Source organism: Lampetra fluviatilis, unplaced genomic scaffold (genome assembly GCF_964198595.1).
Source record: "Lampetra fluviatilis unplaced genomic scaffold, kcLamFluv1.1 SCAFFOLD_891, whole genome shotgun sequence".
Classification (NCBI taxonomy): domain Eukaryota; kingdom Metazoa; phylum Chordata; class Hyperoartia; order Petromyzontiformes; family Petromyzontidae; genus Lampetra; species Lampetra fluviatilis.
In genome coordinates, this window is record NW_027621648.1 from 22501 (window position 1) to 40811 (window position 18311).

At 55.8% G+C, this 18311-nt stretch overlaps 1 protein-coding gene across 1 annotated transcript in view; it reads right to left on the reverse strand.

The window, feature by feature from the left end:
• The window catches only part of LOC144955528 (vacuolar protein sorting-associated protein 53 homolog), a gene marked incomplete at both ends in the record, with an annotated part of 31048 nt that extends 16577 nt beyond the window's left edge, over positions 1–14471 (reverse strand). The window contains 3 exons of the mRNA XM_078885717.1: positions 6650–6716; positions 9063–9112; positions 14391–14471. Coding sequence (XP_078741843.1) covers positions 6650–6716; positions 9063–9112; positions 14391–14471 — 198 coding nt within the window. The remainder of the gene's footprint in view (positions 1–6649; positions 6717–9062; positions 9113–14390) is intronic.
• Positions 14472–18311: the final 3840 nt, after the last annotated feature.

Here is an 18311-nt window from a genome sequence, read left to right on the forward strand (position 1 = left end):
TGGGTGGGTGAGTGGGTGAGTGGGTGGGTGAGTGGGTGAGTGGGTGGGTGGGTGGGTGAGTGGGTGAGTGGGTGGGTGGGTGAGTGGGTGAGTGAGTGGGTGAGTGGGTGAGTGGGTGAGTGAGTGAGTGAGTGGGTGAGTGGGTGGGTGAGTGGGTGAGTGAGTGGGTGGGTGAGTGGGTGAGTGAGTGGGTGAGTGAGTGGGTGGGTGAGTGGGTGGGTGGGTGGGTGAGTGAGTGAGTGAGTGAGTGGGTGGGTGAGTGGGTGGGTGAGTGAGTGGGTGAGTGGGTGAGTGGGTGGGTGAGTGGGTGGGTGGGTGAGTGGGTGGGTGGGTGGGTGAGTGGGTGGGTGAGTGGGTGGGTGAGTGGGTGAGTGAGTGGGTGGGTGAGTGGGTGGGTGAGTAGGTGGGTGAGTAGGTGGGTGAGTGAGTGGGTGGGTGGGTGAGTGGGTGAGTGAGTGAGTGGGTGGGTGAGTGGGTGGGTGAGTGGGTGGGTGAGTGGGTGGGTGAGTGGGTGGGTGAGTGGGTGAGTGAGTGGGTGAGTGAGTGAGTGGGTGGGTGGGTGGGTGGGTAGGTGGGTGAGTGGGTGGGTGAGTGGGTGAGTGGGTGGGTGAGCGGGTGAGTGGGTGAGTGGGTGGGTGAGTGGGTGAGTGGGTGGGTGGGTGAGTGGGTGAGTGGGTGGGTGGGTGAGTGGGTGAGTGGGTGGGTGGGTGAGTGAGTGGGTGAGTGGGTGAGTGGGTGAGTGAGTGAGTGGGTGAGTGGGTGGGTGAGTGAGTGGGTGAGTGAGTGGGTGAGTGAGTGGGTGAGTGAGTGAGTGGGTGGGTGAGTGGGTGGGTGGGTGAGTGAGTGAGTGAGTGGGTGGGTGAGTGGGTGGGTGAATGAGTGGGTGAGTGGGTGAGTGGGTGGGTGGGTGAGTGGGTGGGTGGGTGAGTGGGTGGGTGGGTGAGTGGGTGGGTGAGTGGGTGGGTGAGTGGGTGAGTGAGTGGGTGGGTGAGTGGGTGGGTGAGTAGGTGGGTGAGTAGGTGGGTGAGTGAGTGGGTGGGTGGGTGAGTGGGTGAGTGAGTGAGTGGGTGGGTGAGTGGGTGGGTGAGTGGGTGGGTGAGTGGGTGGGTGAGTGGGTGAGTGAGTGGGTGAGTGAGTGGGTGGGTGGGTGAGTGGGTGGGTGAGTGGGTGAGTGAGTGGGTGAGTGAGTGAGTGGGTGGGTGGGTGAGTGGGTGAGTGAGTGGGTGGGTGGGTGAGTGGGTGGGTGAGTGGGTGAGTGGGTGGGTGAGTGGGTGGGTGAGTGGGTGAGTGAGTGGGTGAGTGAGTGGTTGAGTGGGTGGGTGAGTGGGTAGGTGGGTGAGTGGGTGAGTGGGTGGGTGAGTGGGTGGGTGGGTGAGTGGGTGGGTGGGTGAGTGGGTGGGTGAGTAGGTGGGTGAGTGAGTGGGTGAGTGAGTGGGTGGGTGGGTGGGTTAGTGAGTGGGTGGGTGGGTGAGTGGGTGAGTGAGTGAGTGGGTGAGTGAGTGGGTGGGTGAGTGGGTGAGTGGGTGGGTGAGTGGGTGGGTGAGTAGGTGGGTGAGTGAGTGGGTGAGTGAGTGGGTGGGTGGGTGAGTGAGTGGGTGGGTGGGTGAGTGGGTGAGTGAGTGAGTGGGTGAGTGAGTGAGTGGGTGGGTGGGTGGGTGGGTGGGTGGGTGGGTGGGTGAGTGAGTGGGTGGGTGGGTGGGTGGGTGGGTGAGTGGGTGGGTGAGTGAGTGGGTGGGTGGGTGGGTGGGTGAGTGGGTGGGTGAGTGAGTGGGTGAGTGGGTGGGTGAGTAGGTAGGTGAGTGAGTGGGTGAGTGGGTGAGTGGGTGAGTGAGTGAGTGAGTGGATGAGTGAGTGGGTGGGTGGGTGAGTGGGTGGGTGAGTGGGTGGGTGAGTGAGTGGGTGGGTGGGTGAGTAGGTGGGTGAGTGAGTGGGTGAGTGAGTGGGTGGGTGGGTGAGTGGGTGAGTGAGTGAGTGGGTGGGTGAGTGGGTGGGTGAGTGAGTGAGTGTGTGGGTGGGTGGGTGGGTGGGTGAGTGAGTGGGTGGGTGAGTGGGTGGGTGGGTGAGTGGGTGAGTGAGTGGGTGGGTGAGTAGGTGGGTGAGTGGGTGAGTGGGTGGGTGGGTGAGTGGGTGAGTGAGTGAGTGAGTGGGTGGGTGGGTGAGTGGGTGGGTGAGTGGGTGGGTGAGTGGGTGAGTAGGTGGGTGAGTCGGTGGGTGTCTAGGTGGGTGAGTAGGTGGGTGAGTGGGTGGGTGACTAGGTGGGTGAGTGGGTGGGTGGGTGGGTGAGTGAGTGGGTGACTAGGTGGGTGAGTGGGTGGGTGAGTGGGTGAGTGGGTGGGTGAGTGGGTGAGTGGGTGGGTGAGTGGGTGAGTGGGTGGGTGAGTGGGTGGGTGGGTGAGTGGGTGAGTGGGTGATTGGGTGGGTGAGTGGGTAGGTGGGTGAGTGGGTGAGTGGGTGGGTGAGCGGGTGGGTGAGTGGGTGAGTGGGTGAGTGGGTGAGTGGGTGGGTGGGTGGGTGAGTGGGTGAGTGGGTAAGTGGGTGGGTGGGTGGGTGAGTGGGTGAGTGGGTGGGTGGGTGAGTGGGTGAGTGGGTGGGTGGGTGAGTGAGTGAGTGAGTGGGTGAGTGGGTGAGTGAGTGAGTGGGTGAGTGGGTGGGTGAGTGAGTGAGTGGGTGGGTGAGTGGGTGAGTGAGTGAGTGGGTGAGTGGGTGAGTGAGTGGGTGAGTGAGTGGATGAGTGGGTGAGTGGGTGGGTGGGTGGGTGGGTGGGTGAGTGAGTGAGTGAGTGAGTGGGTGAGTGAGTGAGTGGGTGGGTGGGTGGGTGAGTGGGTGGGTGGGTGGGTGGGTGAGTGAGTGAGTGGGTGGGTGGGTGGGTGAGCGAGTGAGCGAGTGGGTGGGTGAGTGGGTGGGTGAGTGAGTGGGTGGGTGAGTGAGTGGGTGAGTGAGTGGGTGGGTGGGTGGGTGAATGGGTGAGTGGGTGGGTTGGTGGGTGAGTGATTGGGTGAGTGAGTGAGTTGGTGGGTGGGTGGGTGGGTGAGTGGGTGGGTGGATGGGTGAGTGGGTGGGTGGATGGGTGAGTGAGTGGGTGGTTGGGTGGGTGAGTGGGTGGGTGAGTGGGTGGATGAGTGGGTGGGTGAGTGGGTGGGTGAGTGGGTGAGTGGGTGAGTGGGTGAGTGGGTGGGTGAGTGGGTGGGTGAGTGGGTGGGTGGGTGAGTGGGTGAGTGGGTGGGTGGGTGGCTGGGTGGGTGAGTGGGTGGGTGAGTGGGTGAGTGGGTGGGTGAGTGGGTGGGTGAGTGGGTGGGTGGGTGTGTGAGTGGGTGGGTGAGTGGGTGGGTGAGTGGGTGGATGGGTGAGTGAGTGGGTGGGGTGGGTGAGTGGGTGGGTGAGTGGGTGGGTGGGTGAGTGGGTGAGTGGGTGGGTGGGTGAGTGGGTGGGTGAGTGGGTGGGTGGGTGGGTGAGTGGGTGGGTGAGTGGATGAGTGGGTGGGTGAGTGGGTGGGTGGTGGGGTGAGTGAGTGAGTGAGTGGTGGGGTGATTGAGTGAGTGGTGGGTGAGTGGTGAGTGAGGTGAGTGAGTGGTGGGGTGAGTGAGTGAGTGAGTGGTGGGGTGAGTGAGTGAGTGAGTGGTGAGGTGAGTGAGTGAGTGGTGGGGTGAATGAGTGAGTGAGTGGTGGGTGAGTGGTGAGTGAGGTGAGTGAGTGGTGGGGTGAGTGAGTGAGTGAATGGTGGAGTGAGTGAGTGAGTGAGTGGTGGGGTGATTGAGTGAGTGGTGGGTGAGTGGTGAGTGAGGTGAGTGAGTGGTGGGGTGAGTGAGTGAGTGAGTGAGTGGTGGGGTGAGTGAGTGAGTGAGTGGTGGGGTGAGTGAGTGAGTGAGTGAGTGAGTGGTGGGGTGAGTGAGTGAGTGAGTGGTGGGGTGAGTGAGTGAGTGAGTGGTGGAGTGAATGAGTGAGTGAGTGGTGGAGTGAATGAGTGAGTGAGTGGTGGAGTGAATGAGTGAGTGAGTGGTGGGGGTGAGTGAGTGAGTGGTGGGGTGAATGAGTGAGTGAGTGGTGGGGTGAGTGAGTGAGTGAGTGGTGGTGGGTGGGTGGGTGAGTGGTGGGGTGAGTGAGTGAGTGGTGGGGTGAATGAGTGAGTGAGTGGTGGGGTGAGTGAGTGAGTGAGTGGTGGGGTGAGTGAGTGAGTGAGTGGTTGGGTGGGTGGGTGAGTGGTGGGGTGAGTGAGTGAGTGGTGGGGTGAATGAGTGAGTGAGTGGTGGAGTGAATGAGTGAGTGAGTGGTGGGGTGAGTGAGTGAGTGGTGGGGTGAATGAGTGAGTGAGTGGTGGGGTGAGTGAGTGAGTGAGTGGTGGGGTGAGTGAGTGAGTGAGTGAGTGGTGGGGTGAGTGAGTGAGTGAGTGGTGGGGTGAGTGAGTGAGTGAGTGGTGGGGTGAGTGAGTGAGTGAGTGAGTGGTGGGGTGAGTGAGTGAGTGAGTGGTGGTGAGTGAGTGAGTGAGTGAGTGAGTGAGTGGTGGGTGAGTGAGTGAGTGAGTGGTGGGGTGAGTGAGTGAGTGAGTGGTGGAGTGAATGAGTGAGTGAGTGGTGGGGTGAATGAGTGAGTGAGTGGTGGAGTGAATGAGTGAGTGAGTGGTGGGGTGGGGTGAGTGAGTGAGTGAGTGGTGGAGTGAATGAGTGAGTGAGTGGTGGGTGAATGAGTGAGTGAGTGGTGGAGTGAATGAGTGAGTGAGTGGTGGGGTGAGTGAGTGAGTGAGTGGTGGAGTGAATGAGTGAGTGAGTGTGGAGTGAATGAGTGAGTGAGTGGTGGGGTGAATGAGTGAGTGAGTGGTGGAGTGAATGAGTGAGTGAGTGGTGGGGTGAGTGAGTGAGTGGTGGGGTGAATGAGTGAGTGAGTGGTGGGGTGAGTGAGTGAGTGGTTGGGTGGGTGGGTGAGTGGTGGGGTGAGTGAGTGAGTGGTGGGGTGAATGAGTGAGTGGTGGGGTGAATGAGTGAGTGAGTGGTGGGGTGAGTGAGTGAGTGAGTGGTGGGGTGAGTGAGTGAGTGGTGGGGTGAGTGAGTGAGTGGTGGGGTGAATGAGTGAGTGAGTGGTGGGGTGAGTGAGTGAGTGAGTGGTGGGGTGAGTGAGTGAGTGGTGGGGTGAGTGAGTGAGTGGTGGGTGAGTGAGTGGGTGAGTGGTGGGGTGAGTGAGTGAGTGGTGGGGTGAGTGAGTGAGTGGTGGGGTGAATGAGTGAGTGAGTGGTGGGGTGAGTGAGTGAGTGAGTGGTGGGGTGAGTGAGTGAGTGAGTGAGTGGTGGGTGAGTGAGTGAGTGAGTGGTGGGGTGAGTGAGTGAGTGAGTGGTGGGGTGAGTGAGTGAGTGAGTGAGTGGTGGGGTGAGTGAGTGAGTGGTGGGTGAGTGAGTGAGTGAGTGGTGGGGTGAGTGAGTGAGTGAGTGGTGGGGTGAGTGAGTGAGTGAGTGAGTGGTGGGGTGAGTGAGTGAGTGAGTGGTGGGGTGAGTGAGTGAGTGAGTGAGTGGTGGAGTGAATGAGTGAGTGAGTGGTGGAGTGAATGAGTGAGTGAGTGGTGGGGTGAGTGAGTGAGTGAGTGGTGGAGTGAATGAGTGAGTGAGTGGTGGGGTGAGTGAGTGAGTGAGTGGTGGAGTGAATGAGTGAGTGAGTGGTGGAGTGAATGAGTGAGTGAGTGGTGGGGTGAGTGAGTGAGTGAGTGGTGGAGTGAATGAGTGAGTGAGTGGTGGAGTGAATGAGTGAGTGAGTGGTGGAGTGAATGAGTGAGTGAGTGGTGGGGTGAATGAGTGAGTGAGTGGTGGAGTGAATGAGTGAGTGAGTGGTGGAGTGAATGAGTGAGTGAGTGGTGGGGTGAATGAGTGAGTGAGTGGTGGAGTGAATGAGTGAGTGAGTGGTGGGGTGAATGAGTGAGTGAGTGGTGGAGTGAATGAGTGAGTGAGTGGTGGGGTGAGTGAGTGAGTGGTGGGGTGAATGAGTGAGTGAGTGGTGGGGTGAGTGAGTGAGTGAGTGGTTGGGTGGGTGGGTGAGTGGTGGGGTGAGTGAGTGAGTGGTGGGGTGAATGAGTGAGTGAGTGGTGGGGTGAGTGAGTGAGTGAGTGGTGGGGTGAGTGAGTGAGTGAGTGAGTGGTGGGGTGAGTGAGTGAGTGAGTGGTGGGGTGAGTGAGTGAGTGAGTGGTGGGGTGAGTGAGTGAGTGAGTGAGTGGTGGGGTGAGTGAGTGAGTGGTGGGGTGAGTGAGTGAGTGAGTGGTGGGGTGAGTGAGTGAGTGAGTGGTGGGGTGAGTGAGTGAGTGAGTGAGTGAGTGGTGGGGTGAGTGAGTGAGTGAGTGGTGGGGTGAGTGAGTGAGTGAGTGAGTGAGTGGTGGAGTGAATGAGTGAGTGAGTGGTGGAGTGAATGAGTGAGTGAGTGGTGGGGTGAGTGAGTGAGTGAGTGGTGGAGTGAATGAGTGAGTGAGTGGTGGGGTGAGTGAGTGAGTGGTGGGGTGAGTGAGTGAGTGAGTGAGTGAGTGGTGGGGTGAGTGAGTGAGTGAGTGGTGGGGTGAGTGAGTGAGTGAGTGGTGGGGTGAGTGAGTGAGTGAGTGGTGGGGTGAGTGAGTGAGTGAGTGGTGGGGTGAGTGAGTGAGTGAGTGGTGGGGTGAGTGAGTGAGTGAGTGAATGAATCCTCACCTGCCGTCCATCTTGGCCCACGTTGGTTTGACCGCGAACGACAACACGGATCTCCTCATCCAGCCTCCTGAGACACGGAGACACGGGGAGAGAGACACGGGGAGAGAGACACGGGGAGACACGGAGACACGGGGAGAGAGACACGGGGAGAGAGACACGGGGAGACACGGGGAGAGAGACACGGGGGGAGAGACACGGGGAGACATGGGGAGAGAGACACGGGGAGAGAGACACGGGGAGAGAGACGCGGGGAGAGACACGGGGAGAGACACGGGGAGAGAGACACGGGGAGAGAGACACGGGGAGAGAGACACGGGGAGACACGGGGAGAGAGACACGGGGGGAGAGACACGGGGAGACACGGGGAGAGAGACACGGGGAGAGAGACACGGGGAGAGAGACGCGGGGAGAGACACGGGGAGAGACACGGGGAGAGACACGGGGAGAGACACGGGGAGAGACACGGAGACACGGGGAGAGAGACACGGGGAGAGAGACACGGGGAGAGACACGGGGAGAGAGACACGGGGAGAGAGACACGGGGAGAGAGACACGGGGAGAGAGACACGGGGAGAGGGACACGGGGAGAGACACGGAGACACGGGGAGAGAGACATGGGGAGAGAGACACGGTGGGAGAGACACGGGGGGAGAGACACGGGGAGAGAGACACGGGGAGAGAGACACGGGGAGAGAGACACGAAGACACGGGGAGAGAGACACGGGGAGGGAGACACGGGGAGAGAGACACGGGGAGAGAGACGCGGGGAGAGACACGGGGAGAGACACGGGGAGAGACACGGGGAGAGACACGGGGAGAGACACGGGGAGAGAGACACGGGGAGAGACACGGGGAGAGACACGGGGAGAGACACGGGGAGAGACACGGGGAGAGACACGGGGAAAGACACGGGGAGAGAGACACGGGGAGAGAGACACGAGGAGAGACACGGGTAGAGACACGGGGAGAGACACGGGGAGAGACACGGGGAAAGACACGGGTAGAGAGACACGGGGAGAGACACGGGTAGAGACGCGGGGAAAGACACGGGGAGAGACACGGGGAGAGAGACACGGGGAGAGACACGGGGAGAGAGACACGGGGAGAGAGACGAGAGACACGGGGGTCAGGAGATATGAAGACTGCGTGCATGAGAGATTGATGAGAGATGATGATGATGATGAGAGATGATGATGATGATGATGATGAGAGATGATGATGATGATGATCGGAGATGATGATGATGATGATGAGAGATGATGATGATGATGAGAGATGATGATGATGATGATGATGATGAGAGATGATGATGATGATGAGAGATGATGATGATGATGAGAGATGATGATGAGATGATGATGATGAGAGATGATGATGATGATGATGAGAGATGATGATGATGAGAGATGATGATGATGATGATGAGAGATGATGATGATGAGAGATGATGATGATGATGATGAGAGATGATGATGATGAGAGATGATGATGATGATGAGAGATGATGATGATGATGAGAGATGATGATGATGATGAGAGATGATGATGATGATGAGAGATGATGATGATGATGAGAGATGATGATGATGATGAGAGATGATGATGATGATGAGAGATGATGATGATGAGAGATGATGATGATGATGAGATGATGATGATGAGAGATGATGATGATGATGAGAGATGATGATGATGATGAGAGATGATGATGATGATGAGAGATGATGATGATGATGAGATGATGATGAGAGATGATGATGATGATGAGAGATGATGATGATGATGAGAGATGATGATGATGATGAGAGATGATGATGATGATGATGATGAGAGATGATGATGATGATGATGAGAGATGATGATGATGATGAGAGATGATGATGATGATGAGAGATGATGATGATGATGAGAGATGATGATGATGATGAGAGATGATGATGATGATGAGAGATGATGATGATGATGAGAGATGATGATGATGATGATGAGAGATGATGATGATGATGAGATGATGATGAAAGATGATGATGATGATGAGAGATGATGATGATGAGATGATGATGAGAGATGATGATGATGATGAGAGATGATGATGATGATGAGAGATGATGATGATGATGAGAGATGATGATGATGATGAGAGATGATGATGATGATGATGAGAGATGATGATGATGAGAGATGATGATGATGATGAGAGATGATGATGATGATGATGATGAGAGATGATGATGATGATGAGAGATGATGATGATGATGATGAGAGATGATGATGATGATGATGAGAGATGATGATGATGAGAGATGATGATGATGATGATGATGAGAGATGATGATGATGATGAGAGATGATGATGATGATGATAGATGATGATGATGATGATGAGAGTTTGTGATGGATGTGAATTCTCACCGGATCTTCAGCCGGATTTTGCTGACAACTTCGTCGATGTTCGTGAGCGACTGGAGACACACAGAGAGACACACAGAGAGACACGTGGTGAGAGAGACACAGAGAGACACGTGGTGAGAGAGACACGCAGAGAGACACAGAGAGAGACATGGTGAGAGACACGCAGAGAGACACGTGGTGAGAGAGACACGTGGTGAGAGAGACACAGAGAGAGACACACGGTGAGACACACACACAGAGAGACACGTGGTGAGAGAGACACAGAGACACACGTGGTGAGAGACACGCAGAGAGACACGTGGTGAGAGAGACACGCAGAGAGACACACAGAGAGACACAGAGAGACACGTGGTGAGAGACACAGAGAGAGACATGGTGAGAGACACGCAGAGAGACACGTAGTGAGAGAGACACGTGGTGAGAGAGACACGGAGAGAGACACACGCAGAGAGACACACGCAGAGAGACACGTGGTGAGAGAGACACGTGGTGAGAGAGACATGGTGAGAGACACGCAGAGAGACACGTGGTGAGAGAGACACGTGGTGAGAGACACGGAGAGACAGAGAGAGACACAGAGAGAGACACATGGTGAGACACACACACAGAGAGACACGTGGTGAGAGAGACACGGAGAGACACAGAGAGAGACACGCACAGAGAGAGACACGTGGTGAGAGACACGCAGAGAGACACGTGGTGAGAGAGACACGGAGAGACAGAGAGAGACACAGAGAGACACATAGAGACAGAGAGAGAGACAGAGAGACAGAGAGACACACAGAGAGACACAGAGAGAGACACACGGTGAGAGAGACACGGAGAGACACAGAGAGAGACACAAAGAGAGACACGGAGAGACAGAGAGACACAGAGAGACAGAGAGAGACACGTGGTGAGAGAGACACGGAGAGACACAGAGAGAGAGACACGTGGTGAGAGAGACAGAGAGACAGAGACACAGAGAGACAGAGAGAGACAGAGAGACACGTGGTGAGAGACACAGAGAGACACGTGGTGAGAGAGACAGAGAGACAGAGACACAGAGAGACAGAGAGAGACAGAGAGACACGTGGTGAGAGACACAGAGAGACACGTGGTGAGAGAGACACGTGGTGAGGGAGCTTGGCAGCGTATCTGTTGATATGCAAATTCCTGTGTCAAGGCGCCCTTCCTCCCCTAACCCAGCAGCTTAAATACACGCTGCCAAGCTTGGTGGTGCTCATTCAGACGCTGTCTTTCCGACAGACCTGTTCTTCTGAACACCACCAAGCTTGGCAGCGTATATTTAAGTATATACGCTGCCAAGCTTGGTGGTGCTCATTCAGACGCTGTCTTTCCGACAGACCTGTTCTTCTGAACACCACCAAGCTTGGCAGCGTATATTTAAGTATTTATTTAAGTATATATTTAAGTATATACGCTGCCAAGCTTGGTGGTGCTCATTCAGACGCTGTCTTTCCGACAGACCTGTTCTTCTGAACACCACCAAGCTTGGCAGCGTATATTTAAGTATTTATTTAAGTATTTATTTAAGTATATACGCTGCCAAGCCTGGTGGTGCTCATTCAGACGCTGTCTTTCCGACAGCCCTGTTCTTCTGAACACCACCAAGCTTGGTAGCGTATATTTAAGTATTTATTTAAGTATATACGCTGCCAAGCTTGGTGGTGCTCATTCAGACGCTGTCTTTCCGACAGACCTGTTCTTCTGAACACCACCAAGCTTGGCAGCGTATATTTAAGTATATACGCTGCCAAGCTTGGTGGTGCTCATTCAGACGCTGTCTTTCCGACAGACCTGTTCTTCTGAACACCACCAAGCTTGGCAGCGTATATTTAAGTATTTATTTAAGTATATATTTAAGTATATACGCTGCCAAGCTTGGTGGTGCTCATTCAGACGCTGTCTTTCCGACAGACCTGTTCTTCTGAACACCACCAAGCTTGGCAGCGTATATTTAAGTATTTATTTAAGTATTTATTTAAGTATATACGCTGCCAAGCCTGGTGGTGCTCATTCAGACGCTGTCTTTCCGACAGCCCTGTTCTTCTGAACACCACCAAGCTTGGTAGCGTATATTTAAGTATTTATTTAAGTATATACGCTGCCAAGCTTGGTGGTGCTCATTCAGACGCTGTCTTTCCGACAGACCTGTTCTTCTGAACACCACCAAGCTTGGCAGCGTATATTTAAGTATATACGCTGCCAAGCTTGGTGGTGCTCATTCAGACGCTGTCTTTCCGACAGACCTGTTCTTCTGAACACCACCAAGCTTGGCAGCGTATATTTAAGTATTTATTTAAGTATATATTTAAGTATATACGCTGCCAAGCTTGGTGGTGCTCATTCAGACGCTGTCTTTCCGACAGACCTGTTCTTCTGAACACCACCAAGCTTGGCAGCGTATATTTAAGTATATATTTAAGTATATACGCTGCCAAGCATGGTGGTGCTCATTCAGACGCTGTCTTTCCGACAGCCCTGTTCTTCTGAACACCACCAAGCTTGGTAGCGTATATTTAAGTATTTATTTAAGTATATACGCTGCCAAGCTTGGTGGTGCTCATTCAGACGCTGTCTTTCCGACAGACCTGTTCTTCTGAACACCACCAAGCTTGGCAGCGTATATTTAAGTTTATATTTAAGTATATACGCTGCCAAGCTTGGTGGTGCTCATTCAGACGCTGTCTTTCCGACAGACCTGTTCTTCTGAACACCACCAAGCTTGGCAGCGTATATTTAAGTATATATTTAAGTATATATTTAAGTATATACGCTGCCAAGCATGGTGGTGCTCATTCAGACGCTGTCTTCCGGACAGCCCTGTTCTTCTGAACACCACCAAGCTTGGCAGCGTATATTTAAGTATTTATTTAAGTATATACGCTGCCAAGCTTGGTGGTGCTCATTCAGACACTGTCTTTCCGACAGCCCTGTTCTTCTGAACACCACCAAGCTTGGCAGCGTATATTTAAGTATTTATTTAAGTATATATTTAAGTTTATACGCTGCCAAGCTTGGTGGTGCTCATTCAGACGCTGTCTTTCCGACAGACCTGTTCTTCTGAACACCACCAAGCTTGGCAGCGTATATTTAAGTATAAATTTAAGTATATATTTAAGTTTATACGCTGCCAAGCTTGGTGGTGCTCATTCAGACGCTGTCTTTCCGACAGACCTGTTCTTCTGAACACCACCAAGCTTGGCAGCGTATATTTAAGTATATATTTAAGTATATACGCTGCCAAGCTTGGTGGTGCTCATTCAGACGCTGTCTTTCCGACAGCCCTGTTCTTCTGAACACCACCAAGCTTGGCAGCGTATATTTAAGTATTTATTTAAGTATATACGCTGCCAAGCTTGGTGGTGCTCATTCAGACGCTGTCTTTCCGACAGACCTGTTCTTCTGAACACCACCAAGCTTGGCAGCGTATATTTAAGTATATATTTAAGTATATACGCTGCCAAGCTTGGTGGTGCTCATTCAGACGCTGTCTTTCCGACAGACCTGTTCTTCTGAACACCACCAAGCTTGGCAGCGTATATTTAAGTATATATTTAAGTTTATACGCTGCCAAGCTTGGTGGTGCTCATTCAGACGCTGTCTTTCCGACAGACCTGTTCTTCTGAACACCACCAAGCTTGGCAGCGTATATTTAAGTATATATTTAAGTATTTATTTAAGTATATACGCTGCCAAGCTTGGTGGTGCTCATTCAGACGCTGTCTTTCCGACAGACCTGTTCTTCACCTGAGGACGGCTGCTTGCGTTGTGGCCGAAACGTCGTGAGAATTATTTTATTATGTTTTATTTTTATTATTTTATTATGTTTATTTTTTATTATTTTATTATGTTTATTTTTTATTATTTTATTATGTTTTATTTTTATTTTTTTATTACGTTTTATTTTTATTATTTTATGTTTTATTTTTATTGTTTTATTACTTCCCTTCTACGTGACGACTTTACCGAAAGAACCGAGAAGATGAATCCCTGCAGTCACGGAAGAAGCTTTTAATCGAAATTTAAAAGCAGCTTTACCAGGTGACTGATATCATCATCATCGTCATCGCCTGGACATTTACAGCAGCAACCCAAACACTCTGAAACGCCGAGAGATGTCCACTGGAAATGAGGAGGGTGAATAACCGGAGGACCCGGAGAAAAATTCCAAGCGACCATCACGGGGAAGGAGAGACGCAGACTCCAAATATACAGCAACAGCAGCAGGGTTACACGGGATAGAACCCACGACCTCCTGCAGACCAGGCGAGGTAGTCAACATCTCACAGGGTCATGGGATCGAACCCACGACCTCCTGCAGACCAGGCGAGGTAGTCAACATCTCACAGGGTCATGGGATCGAACCCACGACCTCCTGTAGACCAGGCGAGGTAGTCAACATCTCACAGGGTCATGGGATCGAACCCACGACCTCCTGTAGACCAGGCGAGGTAGTCAACATCTCCCAGGGTCATGGGATAGAACCCACGACCTCCTGTAGACCAGGCGAGGTAGTCAACATCTCCCAGGGTCATGGGATAGAACCCACGACCTCCTGCAGACCAGGCGAGGTAGTCAACATCTCCCAGGGTCATGGGATAGAACCCACGACCTCCTGCAGACCAGGCGAGGTAGTCAACATCTCACAGGGTCACGGGATCGAACCCACGACCTCCTGCAGACCAGGCGAGGTAGTCAACATCTCGCAGGGTCACGGGATCGAACCCACGACCTCCTGTAGACCAGGCGAGGTAGTCAACATCTCACAGGGTCGGGATCGAACCCACGACCTCCTGTAGACCAGGCGAGGAAGTCAACATCTCCTGGTGCCAAATATACAGCAGTAGGCATCGTCAGGGTCGGAGATCGAACCCACGACCTCCTGTAGACCAGGCGAGGTAGTCAACATCTCGCAGGGTCACGGGATCGAACCCACGACCTCCTGTAGACCAGGCGAGGTAGTCAACATCTCACAGGGTCACGGGATCGAACCCACGACCTCCTGTAGACCAGGCGAGGTAGTCAACATCTCACAGGGTCACGGGATCGAACCCACGACCTCCTGTAGACCAGGCGAGGAAGTCAACATCTCCTGGTGCCAAACATACAGCAGTAGGCGTCGTCAGGGTCGGAGATCGAACCCACGACCTCCTGTAGACCAGGCGAGGTAGTCAACATCTCACAGGGTCACGAAATCGAACCCACGACCTCCTGCAGACCAGGCGAGGTAGTCAACATCTCCCAGCCACAGCGGAGTCTTCCGCCCTTGCCCCAGCAGCGCGCGTGAGGCTACCCGGGGCAGCTTTGTCTGTGCCCTGTCACCTGCTCGGTGGGGAACAAGCTGTTGATGTAGTCGACCACGTTGAAGTCGGGCTGGTCCAGTGCATCTTGGCTGGGGAACACCTGCGCAGAGGGAGAGCGCACAGACTTGATAAGAGAGCGGTGAGTGGGTGGGTGAGTGAGTGGGTGGGTGAGTGGGTGGGTGGGTGGGTGAGTGAGGGGGTGGGTGAGTGGGTGAGTGAGGGGGTGGGTGAGGGGGTGAGTGAGGGGGTGGGTGAGGGGGTGGGTGAGGGGGTGAGTGAGTGGATGAGCGAGTGGTTGAGTGGGTGGGTGGGTGGGTGAGTGGGTGGGTGGGTGAGTGGATGGGTGGGTGGGTGAGTGGATGGGTGAATGGATGGGTGGGTGGGTGGGTGAGTGAGTGGGTGGGTGGGTGAGTGAGTGGGTGGGTGAGTGGGTGGGTGAGTGGGTGAGTGAGGGGGTGGGTGAGTGAATGAGTGAGTAACTGAGTGGGTGACTGGGTGAGTGAGTGGGTGAGTGGGTGAGTTAGTGGGTGAGTGACTGAGTGAGTGACTGAGTGAGTGAGTGGGTGAGCGAGTGGGTGAGTGGCTGAGTGGTTGAGTGGGTGGGTGGGTGAGTGGGTGGGTGGGTGGGTGAGGGGGTGGGTGAGTGAGTGGTTGAGAAAGTGGGTGGGTGAGTGAGTGACTGAGCGAGTGAGTAACTGAGTGAGTGGGTGAGTGACTGAGCGAGTGCGTGAGTGAGTGGGTGAGTGAGTGGTTGAGTGGGTGGGTGAGTGAGTGAGTGAGTGGGTGGGTGAGTGGGTGGGTGGGTGAGTGGGTGGGTGAATGAGCGAGTGAATAACTGAGTGGGTGACTGGGTGAGTGAGTGGGTGAGTGAGTGGGTGAGTGGCTGAGTGGTTGAGTGGGTGGGTGGGTGGGTGAGTGGGTGGGTGGGTGGGTGAGTGGGTGGGTGGGTGAGTGGGCGGGTGGGTGGGTGAGGGGGTGGGTGAGTGGGTGGGTGGGTGGGTGAGTGGGTGGGTGGGTGGGTGAGTGGGTGGGTGAGTGGGTGGGTGGGTGAGTGGGTGGGTGAGTGAGTGGGTGAGGGGGTGGGTGGGTGAGTGAGGGGGTGGGTGAGTGGGTGAGTGAGGGGGTGGGTGAGGGGGTGAGTGAGGGGGTGGGTGAGGGGGTGGGTGAGGGGGTGAGTGAGTGGATGAGCGAGTGGTTGAGTGGGTGGGTGGGTGGGTGAGTGGGTGGGTGGGTGGGTGAGTGGATGGGTGGGTGGGTGAGTGAGTGAGTGAGTGAGTGGGTGGGTGGGTGGGTGAGTGAGTGGGTGGGTGAGTGGGTGGGTGAGTGGGTGAGTGAGGGGGTGGGTGAGTGAGTGAGTAACTGAGTGGGTGACTGGGTGAGTGAGTGGGTGAGTGGGTGAGTGAGTGGGTGAGTGACTGAGTGAGTGACTGAGTGAGTGAGTGGGTGAGCGAGTGGGTGAGTGGCTGAGTGGTTGAGTGGGTGGGTGGGTGAGTGGGTGGGTGGGTGGGTGAGGGGGTGGGTGAGTGAGTGGTTGAGAAAGTGGGTGGGTGAGTGAGTGACTGAGCGAGTGAGTAACTGAGTGAGTGGGTGAGTGACTGAGCGAGTGCGTGAGTGAGTGGGTGAGTGAGTGGATGAGCGAGTGACTGAGCGAATGGGTGAGTGAGTGGTTGAGTGGGTGGGTGAGTGAGTGAGTGGGTGGGTGAGTGGGTGGGTGGGTGAGTGGGTGGGTGAATGAGCGAGTGAGTAACTGAGTGGGTGACTGGGTGAGTGAGTGGGTGAGCGAGTGGGTGAGTGGCTGAGTGGTTGAGTGGGTGGGTGGGTGAGTGGGTGGGTGGGTGGGTGGGTGAGTGGGTGGGTGGGTGAGTGGGTGGGTGGGTGAGTGGGTGGGTGGGTGAGGGGGTGGGTGAGTGGGTGGGTGGGTGGGTGAGTGGGTGGGTGGGTGGGTGAGTGGGTGGGTGGGTGGGTGAGGGGGTGGGTGAGTGGGTGGGTGGGTGGGTGAGTGGGTGGGTGGGTGAGTGGGTGGGTGAGTGAGTGGGTGAGTGGGTGAGTGAGTGGGTGGATGAGTGGGTGGGTGGGTGAGTGGATGGGTGAGTGAGTGGGTGAGGGGGTGGGTGGGTGAGTGAGGGGGTGGGTGAGTGGGTGAGTGAGGGGGTGGGTGAGGGGGTGAGTGAGGGGGTGGGTGAGGGGGTGGGTGAGGGGGTGAGTGAGTGGATGAGCGAGTGGTTGAGTGGGTGGGTGAGTGGGTGGGTGGGTGAGTGGATGGGTGGGTGGGTGAGTGGATGGGCGGGTGGGTGGGTGGGTGGTTGAGTGAGTGGGTGGGTGGGTGAGTGAGTGGGTGGGTGAGTGGGTGGGTGAGTGGGTGAGTGAGGGGGTGGGTGAGTGAGTGAGTGAGTGAGTAACTGAGTGGGTGACCGGGTGAGTGAGCGGGTGAGTGGGTGAGTGAGTGGGTGAGTGACTGAGTGAGTGACTGAGTGAGTGAGTGGGTGAGCGAGTGGGTGAGTGGCTGAGTGGTTGAGTGGGTGAGTGGGTGGGTGGGTGGGTGAGGGGGTGGGTGAGTGAGTGGTTGAGAAAGTGGGTGGGTGAGTGAGTGACTGAGCGAGTGAGTAACTGAGTGAGTGGGTGAGTGACTGAGCGAGTGCGTGAGTGAGTGGGTGAGTGAGTGGATGAGCGAGTGACTGAGCGAATGGGTGAGTGAGTGGTTGAGTGGGTGGGTGAGTGAGTGAGTGGGTGGGTGAGTGGGTGGGTGAGTGGGTGGGTGAATGAGCGAGTGAGTAACTGAGTGGGTGACTGGGTGAGTGAGTGGGTGAGCGAGTGGGTGAGTGGCTGAGTGGTTGAGTGGGTGAGTGGGTGGGTGGGTGAGTGGGTGGGTGGGTGGGTGAGGGGGTGGGTGAGTGGGTGGGTGAGTGGGTGGGTGGGTGGGTGAGGGGGTGGGTGAGTGGGTGGGTGGGTGAGTGGGTGGGTGGGTGGGTGGGTGAGGGGGTGGGTGGGTGAGTGAGTGGGTGGGTGAGTGGGTGGGTGGGTGAGTGGGTGGGTGGGTGAGGGGGTGGGTGAGTGAGTGGGTGAGTGGGTGGGTGGGTGAGTGGGTGGGTGGGTGAGTGGGTGGGTGGGTGGGTGGGTGGGTGAGGGGGTGGGTGAGTGGGTGAGCGGGTGGGTGGGTGGGTGGCTGGGTGGGTGTGTGAGTGGGTGGGTGAGTGGGTGAGTGAGGGGGTAGGTGAGTGAGTGAGTAACTGAGTGGGTGACTGGGTGACTGAGTGGGTGAGTGGGTGAGTGAGTGGGTGAGTGACTGAGTGAGTGACTGAGTGAGTGAGTGGGTCAGCGAGTGGGTGAGTGGCTGAGTGGTTGAGTGGGTGGGTGAGTGGGTGGGTGGGTGAGTGGGTGGGTGGGTGGGTGAGGGGGTGGGTGAGTGAGTGGGTGGTTGAGAAAGTGGGTGGGTGAGTGAGTGACTGAGCGAGTGAGTAACTGAGTGAGTGGGTGAGTGACTGAGCGAGTGCGTGAGTGGGTGAGTGAGTGGATGAGCGAGTGACTGAGCGAATGGGTGAGTGAGTGGTTGAGTGGGTGGGTGAGTGAGTGGGTGGGTGAGTGGGTGGGTGGGTGAGTGGGTGGGTGAGTGGGTGGGTGGGTGGGTGAGTGGGTGGGTGAATGAGCGAGTGAGTAACTGAGTGGGTGACTGGGTGAGTGAGTGGGGTGAGCGAGTGGGTGAGTGGCTGAGTGGTTGAGTGGGTGGGTGGGTGAGGGGGTGGGTGAGTGGGTGAGCGGGTGGGTGGGTGGGTGGCTGGGTGGGTGTGTGAGTGGGTGGGTGAGTGGGTGAGTGAGGGGGTGGGTGAGTGAGTGAGTGAGTAACTGAGTGGGTGACTGGGTGAGTGAGTGGGTGAGTGGGTGAGTGAGTGGGTGAGTGAGTGGGTGAGTGACTGAGTGAGTGACTGAGTGAGTGAGTGGGTGA